The 8,247-nt window shown below is 39.7% G+C and overlaps 1 protein-coding gene across 1 annotated transcript in view; it reads left to right on the top strand.

The window, feature by feature from the left end:
* The first annotated feature begins 22 nt into the window (after positions 1-22).
* Crb1 (crumbs cell polarity complex component 1) overlaps positions 23-8,247 on the top strand; it is a 111,992-nt gene continuing 103,767 nt past the window's right edge. Inside the window, 2 exon segments of the mRNA XM_042701184.1 lie at positions 23-264; positions 8,059-8,191. Coding sequence (XP_042557118.1) covers positions 23-264; positions 8,059-8,191 — 375 coding nt within the window.

Raw genomic sequence — 8,247 nt, 5'->3', positions numbered from 1 at the left:
TGAGGTGGTGGAGGGCGGGGAGATGATGGAGGTGGCGGGGCTGAGAAGCAGGGGCCCGCGGCCACGGCACCCGGGCGTCCCACTTGGCCGGTGTGGCTCGGGAAGCCGGGGCCGGCCGCGGCCCGCACACCTGCGGGACGCGGGACGCGGGACGCGGGGCGGGCCGGGCCGGTGGCTCCCTGCGAGCGCTGCTGAAAGTCTACGGTCCTTTCTTTCGTTAATTATGCACAGAAAGCAGGAAAGCGACGTGCAGATTTCCAGCTAGTAAGTGAAGAAAAGGGGGGAAGGACGCCGGCACCCGAGGAAGGATCGGGAGCTGGTGCTGGGCCGGCATGGCTGGTCCGACCCCGGGCCCCGACTGCACACACCCCGGCCCCGAAGCCCAGCCTGACAGCCGGGGACCAGGAAGGCCCTGCCCTCTGCCCGTCCACGCTCACGCCACACCTCCCCGTGGGGATCCCAGCGGAAGAACGGGGGGCAGGGGGCGGAGGATGATCAGACAGCCTTCTGGAAGCCTCCATGAAGACGTGCTTTAGATGCAGTCAATAGGCAAATCCGTAGACTATGTAGATCGCTAGCGAGGATGCACCTCTTACTACTAGTTGAAGGCCTCAGGCTTCAGCTTGATAATCGTGCCTGAGTATTCAGCCCTGAAGCATTCAGACTCTCATCTGGACTGTAAACTCCTACTTAACTTTCCAGCCGCAGCGTCCTTTTGACCCTTCTTCCCTGCCATCGTGTGATAATTCCTGCAAGGGAATCAAATCTGTCTTTTGTTATACTTCTCCATCTCACGATTCTGTTTCTCTAGAAGATTCTGAATAATCCACCAGCAATCAGAAGAGTAGAAATTAAGTACTGCATAATTTTCTCAATCACGCTGCATTCCTACTAGGATATCCAAATCAGTAAAAAGCCACAAGTATTTGTTAGTAGCCGGAAAGATGAGGGCCCATAAGCAAAGAGGCAGACAAGGAAGAAAGGGAAGCTCTACACCTAAAAATTCCTAGTGTCTTCCTTTTGCTGATCGGTTACCATTAACACACCCTTTCACAAGTTTATTTCTGGATATGAAAATGTTCTCCATTTATTTATTTGGATATCCATGGAAAAAGTACTTTGTACTATGAATGTGGCCATTTAAATTAGAATTTTTTTCAAAACATTGCAAATATAAAATACTTTGGAAAGCTGGGCACTGGTGACCTGCTTGCAATCTTAGCTACTCAGAGGCTGAGATCTGAGGATCCCAGTTTCAAGCCAGCCTGAACAGAAAAGTCTGTGAGACTCTTTATCTCCAACTGACCACCAAAAAGCTGGAGTGGAGATATGACTCAAGTGACCGAGCACCAGTATTGAGTGGAAAAAAAAAAAAAAAAGCTCAGTCAACACCATGAGTTCAAGCCTAAGTACCAGCACACACACACACACACCACGTCAGTAATAGTCAAGTGTGGTGATGCTCATATGTAAGCCCAGAACCTGAGAGACTGAGGCAGAAGGATCATAAGTTTGAGGCCAACCTGAGCAGGTCATCCTAGATTACATAGCAAGACTTGTCTGAGAAAAAAATAAAACAGAACAAAATAGTACTATAATAAAGCACAAACATAAATCAGAGTAAAATGTTTAATGTTCCTCCTCTGTGCTTTTTTAGAATAATTAGAAGTAAAATAAAAGGATTATAAACCAATAAAATGAATGGCAAGAGCAAAAATGAGGAACTTAGAAGATTAAAACATGGAACCAGTAACACTAAACATTAAATTTGGATGGAGAAGGCACTCGAGGGGTGAGAACAAACCTTGCTTGCCTTGTAATTGTGGAGCTGGGCTTCTTCCAGACAAGACCAAAGAAGGGGGCCACCACAGCATGCCAGAATTAGGCCATGGCAACAAGAGGTTTAGGAAACCGAAGTAAATATTGTCTGCTTTCTTTTGAGAAGAGCTAGTTTGATTTGTCAGGGACAGTGAATATTTTGCAAAGTGCTTCTATAGGGAGAAAGATTTATTTCTTAGTATAATTCTCTAGGAGGAGGAAACCTGTAAATCCTCTCAAGAGATGGTAAGGATAAAGATAACTTAGTTATACTTGGACTGTCATACTCAGCTTTGGCCTGGAGTGGAGAAGGTGAGGAAAGGGAAGACTTAGAGTTATAGTTAGAAGAAAAGAGATATCTAGAGGCTGTATTGCAGTAGAGAGAAAGAAGCCAAAGGGAGGAATTTCTAGGAGAGAGGAGACCTAGAGAGGAGGCTTCAGTTCTATCTGGACTTTTGTTCCATGGTGTGATATTGAAGCATAAGAAATGGAAGGCAGAGCAGTTGTTGGCTTCAGTACCCACAAAATAGGGCTGCAATACTGAGTTCGGTTTTGGATTCAGGTCAGTGTTCCAACAAACCTTATCTGCCAGTGTCAGCTTTCACACTTGTCAAACTGGACTGGAAAACAAGAGATGTGGACACTCTTGCAGCTCTTTCTGAAAAACAAAAACTGTACCAATGGTCGTTAACAGTTTTTACTCTGAAATATCATACATATTGTTATTTTGAAGTGGAATGAAACATTTGCTTGATTTTTTTTTTAATGTGTGGTCTTTTTATGTAGCTCAAATGAACTTGGGTCTTGCCATTTCCCTAGTTCAGCCTCCTGAGTACTGGATTACAAGTATGGGCTACTATCCCTGAAGCCCTGATGATAATTTTTAAACAAACGCATTTCTTGACTTCTACTTGTTGAAGGCTCCATCTTCATGGTCCAAGCTTTATCACCAGGCGGACTTAAATCTTTGTTTATTTTTTTAATGGAGACTGTATATGAGACTGTTTTGACTGATCACCATAGAAATAGTAAGGGAAGGAAACATCAATTCATAAGCACTTAGAGCTGATCCTGATATCTGGTCTAGGCTCAGATCTACTTATTTTCCTTTCTCTGTTCATCTGTTCTTCAGTTTATGAGATGAACATGTCATTGCAGTTTTAATTTAACTATTTCTAAAATTTTCTGTTCCAATATCAAGCAACTATAGATCTTTCCAACACAAATGTTTAACCAAAGGAATATAAATAGAAGTTATTAATACAAAAATTCAACATCTTTAACACCAAGAGATGCTTGCTATATGTAAAAACATTTTTAAGTAAATAGTTAAGGATGTTCTAGAAAATATTCAGTTATAGACATAAGCCTATAATCTGATTTGATTTCTAAATTTTTTTCTTGAAGTTCTTTTACTTCTCCAATATTAAATGCCCTATTAACATAATAAAGTTGAAAACTCAGAACAGCACCATGGGGACTCAGAAAGTATTATTGGTTATATCTAATAGACTGATATACATTTGTTTGGGTCATAGCATAGAATTACATTTTTAAAACTTTTGGGCAGAAACTCATTTGAATACATCAAAGCTGCAAACATATAGACAAATACACTCTTAAGTTTTTATGGATAAACATTTTTCCACTGGAGGGTGCAATTTGACAGCATATTAATATTTTTACAGTTCTTTCAATGACTATAGTTTAAAAAATATCACAGACTCGGTTTTTTCAAAATACTAATAAAGAATACTGAGAAGACTTCATAACTTTAAAATTAATGGCACTAATTTGAATTCGAGCATTATTGCACAATTTTTTAAAGATTTACTTAGGATCAAGTCATTTACAAACTAAACAAAATCATATTCTTTTGTTATATCTTTATGGATAACATATATGAGTTTCCTTCCTATTAATACTGCAAAAGTATATGCCATTAATTCATGATGAAGGAAAATACAGTCCCATCTCTTTTTTATTACAAATATTGATGATTTTTTCTAGTGCCCTATTCATTCACTTACATTTGTATATCAATATAAACTACTTTCCATTTATTAGACTTTATGCCCAGTAGTAATGTATGGCCTAAGAGTAAATTTTATAAACATAAAACTAATATATAGTGTGTAGTCTGGTGGTTCATGCCTTTAGTTCCAGTCTCTTGAGGAAAAGAGTAGAAGAATCATTGTCCAAGGACTGCTTGAGCAAAGTGAGAATCTCGATCTAAATGTGAAATTCCACTTCCTTCCCACCCACCTCCCAGGTGATGAGCACCAAAATTCCTAGAAGTAGATGGGGCAGAGGACTTAACCAGGTTCCAGGACCTTCCAGACCTCACTCAGGAGACCCTCAATCCTCAGCTACCTGCGACCCTGCCCCCTACCATTTGAACCCCCTAAATCCCTCCACCCCTGCCACCATTATGCCATGTGTCATGTCTCCTGACTATCCTCAGTTCAAAGTGGAGTCCCTCTTCAACTTCCAGTAAACTTGATTTGATCTGTTGAGTTCATTTTCTCCTCTTTTTAAAAAATAAATTCTCATACTATGATTCAGTTTCCTAACACCAAGGATCATTTTTTTTTAATTTTTTTATTGTAAAGATACTATACAGAGGGTTACAGTTACATGAGTGAGGTAATGAGTACACTTCCTCACCAAGGATCATTTTAAGAAATGGAAATGTAAGGAGAGCGGCCAGGAGTGCAATGGGAGTATGGCGTTCTGTGTTCTGCCATGCATCTTCATGCATTCTACCCTTTACCTATCACCAATGTTTTTAGAAGTCACTTCCCCTAGATCCTGTCCTCTCACAACTGCCTCTTTCTGGTTGAATCTGCCCCTCTTTTACCAGACTTTTCTTTCATGCTTCTTTACAACAGACCCATGCTGATACCGTTCATCATTTTTGCTATAGTTCCTGCTTTGTAACATGGGTGACCTCTAATCAGGAAACTGTCACTTTTTTGTTTTGTTTTGTTTGTTTGTTTTGTCGGTCCTGGGACCTGAACTCTGGGCCTGGGCGCTGTCCCTCAGGTCTTCAGCTCAAGGCTAGCACTCTACCACTTGACCTATAACACCACTTCTGGCTTTTTCTGCTTATGTGGTGCTGAGGAATCAAACCCAGGGCCTCATGCACGCAAGGCAAGCACTCTTACCACTGAGCCACCTTCCCAGCCCCTGTCACAGTTTTTTTCTCTCTCTCTTCTTTCCTCTATCTCTCTCTTTCCCCTTTTCTTTGTGAGATTCAGAATAAAAGTGTACCTTATAATTAATAATGGTTTAGATTCAATAAATATATAACTGATGTGGGGTCACAGTAAATAAACCCTTGCATAGTTAAAAATATGCACAGTGTTTAGAGTAACTCAGATGTGTGGGATAACTGTTTCTTTAAACACTGGCTTCAATGTTACTCTTTTTTTCAAATTTTTGGTTAGTACAGGACCTTTTTTGTTAGTACTTTCTTCAGTTAAATTTTTTTCTCCAGCAAAATCGGCTACAGATACTTGTTTATATTTTCTACTGTCACAGTGTTCCTAAAGAAATCTGAATGTTTTGAAAATACCTCCTATTTTGATTCTAAATGTTTTTGCATATTTTGCCACTTGTGTTTGCTTGTCAGAATGGCACAAAGAAAGTTTTCAGAGTCATAATGTTGACCAATACTGATCCTCCCTAAGAGCCATACACAGCAAATCTCGAACTAAATTTGGAGAGCGCAATGCAAAGAGTGAAGAAAAAAATTATTTCCAGCTTAACTAAACTTTCAAGGGCACTTAACAATTAGAAGAAGCTTATAAGTACAGACAGATTTCCTGATTAGAAGGTTCATTAGTAAGAAGGTACAGAATACTAATCACAAGACTTGCATTTGCTGTGACAAGGTCTGACCTAGCTAGCATTCATCAGTGACAGTGGAATTGCTCCCCGGTGGTATCCACCACAGGCGAGGCAGGAAAAACGTGTTCTCCGTGGAGGAATTCATCAGACGGAAGCAGAACTGCATCACACACCATTGCTTCCTGGAGCTCCCCAGAGGGCAGCTAGCATCTTATCCAAATCAATGTGTTTGGTCTGTAAAATAGAAAATGCTCAGGGGACCTTCACATGTTTAAGGAAAGTTTAAACTTAGGAGATTTGGAACAACCTCTGTCATCTGACTCTGGGCCTAAAATAATGTAATTGGCCCTGAGTAGGTGCTCTGGGCTGTATTAAATCTGTAAGCAGGAAAGGATACTCTGTATTAAGTATCTGGAACTTAAAATTGGTATACATTCTTGTAAATCTTCCCAGTTTAAAATATCATGACACTGTAATGCTAATTATGTGTTTACATCAATCAAAACTTCATATTATAAGGCTGGAAGGGCCTTCCATTGAAATGTGTATTTAATGGCTGTTTCCCCAAGTGATGCTTTAGGACAGAATCTGTTCTCATCGTGTAAATGCATCTCGTAAGTGATGGTTAAGTTTGTAGAGTTACGTGTGGTTCTCTGAAGGACAAAAATGAGTCCTGACAATTTTCCACATGCAGAAGACTTATGACTAATTCATTATGAAATTTAAAAATTGAATACATCCATTAGAATTATCTAACACAAAACTCATCTGCATGAAGTCTGGAGTCAGACAAATCTGATTTTGAAATTTCTTACTTGTTTATGCAGTTATTGGTCTCACTTAACTTCTCTTAAAATGGAAACTAGTAGGCTCACAAGACAGTACTGAGCTTAGAGATCTGAGGACGGTGGTTCAAATCCTGCTTAGGTAGGAAAGTCTGTGAGACTCTTATTTAAAGAGCTGTGGCTCATGTGCTAGAGGGCTAGCCTTGAGCAATAAAAACCCAGAAAAAACACCTAGGCCCTGAGTTTAAGCCCCAGTACTGGCACAAAAGAAAAAAAAAAAGCAGAACACTAGAAGGAACAAGACCCTGAGTTCAAACTGCAGTTTAAAAGGAGAAGGTGTGGTGAGTATTGAATTTTTCCTAACATATATATATATATATATATATATATTTCCTAATATATATGGTTATTATTATTTTAAATTGTTTAGTAAACAGTGCAATTATGAGAAAACACCAAAAGAGGAGAGAATCAATGAGTCAAGTAAAAACCTAGAGGAGTGGAGACTTGGATTAGGCCTTAAATATTATAATTTATTACAATTATTATAATTAAAATTTTAGTTTTTGTTTTAAGGTTTTTGAAATGGATGGTAAATGAGTAAGATTTTAGGTAAGGATTAAATGATAATTTAATTCAGTTAGCATTGTCTGCATATCTGTAGACCATGAGATTCCCAAAGATAGATGAAAATTCCCTTGATTTAAGTCATTATCAAGTAAAATTTCTTTACAATCCATAAGCCTTAAGGATTCAAAGTTAAAAAAATTCTCCCAGATTTTCCTTTTGTTTGTTTCAAGTTATGTATTTCAACAGTTTCACACGTTACTATATAGAGATCGGACCCGTGTAGTTATAGCAAAGGGATATTTTCGTAGTCTGGTGTTTGTTGATATTATCATAACAACAGTAGCTTTTCTGTCTAATTTACTACATTTTGTTTTGTTTTGTTTTGTGCCAATCCTTGGGCTTGAACACAGGGCATAGGTGTTGTCTCTAACATTTTTTTTTCTTTTTTTACTTAAGACTAGTGCTCTACCACTTGAACCACAGCTATACTTCTGGATTTTTTTGATGTCTAATTGGAGATAAGAGTCTCATGAGCTTTTCTGCCTGGGCTTTTCTGCCTGTGAATTGTGATCCTCAGGGCTCAGCCTCCTGAGTAGCTAGGATTTTAGGTGTGAACTATTGGTGCTCAGCTAATATACTTTTATACCCAACCTCCACTGGGATCACGTGTGTGGCTTGACATAATTTCCAGGGGGGCGGGCAGCAGGCTGAGCTACCCCTCAGAAAGAAAAAGTCCTGCTTCTTTACTACATGTGTGTGTGTGCGCACACACACACTCAGACATGTTTTGTATATGGTATGGCTTTTCTCTCCCATCAAATCCCTCGTACAGCCTCTTTGGAAGGTCACTGACTTGCATAATGATTTTTCAAGCGAAGTAATTTCCATCTGCCGTCCATTCTGGTTCCTGTGGGCCTCACCTGCAACTCCAGGTTTTAAATCATTTCCATCAAGTGTAGTTACTACTCCCATTCACAGAAAATTCAGAATACAGACGTAACACCGCTGTCTGCATTTCATTTTATCTTTGCAGTGATGAAAATCGTGAACTGGGCACACACGCTATCTGCCTCTCAGACACAGCCCTGCCCCCTCAAACTACAGATAATGGTGCCATTTGCTCAGCTCCCCTGGACTTTGGTCCCCTCATCTTTAGAAGGACAAAGGTATGTGAAATTTTACATGCATTCATACAGAGTGCTTACAGCAGGTTGGACATGAA

The sequence above is a fragment of the Dipodomys spectabilis genome, unplaced genomic scaffold, assembly GCF_019054845.1.
Source record: "Dipodomys spectabilis isolate Male_0828 unplaced genomic scaffold, ASM1905484v1 ptg000288l, whole genome shotgun sequence".
NCBI lineage: Eukaryota > Metazoa > Chordata > Mammalia > Rodentia > Heteromyidae > Dipodomys > Dipodomys spectabilis.
This window is presented reverse-complemented; position numbering and strand designations above follow the sequence as displayed.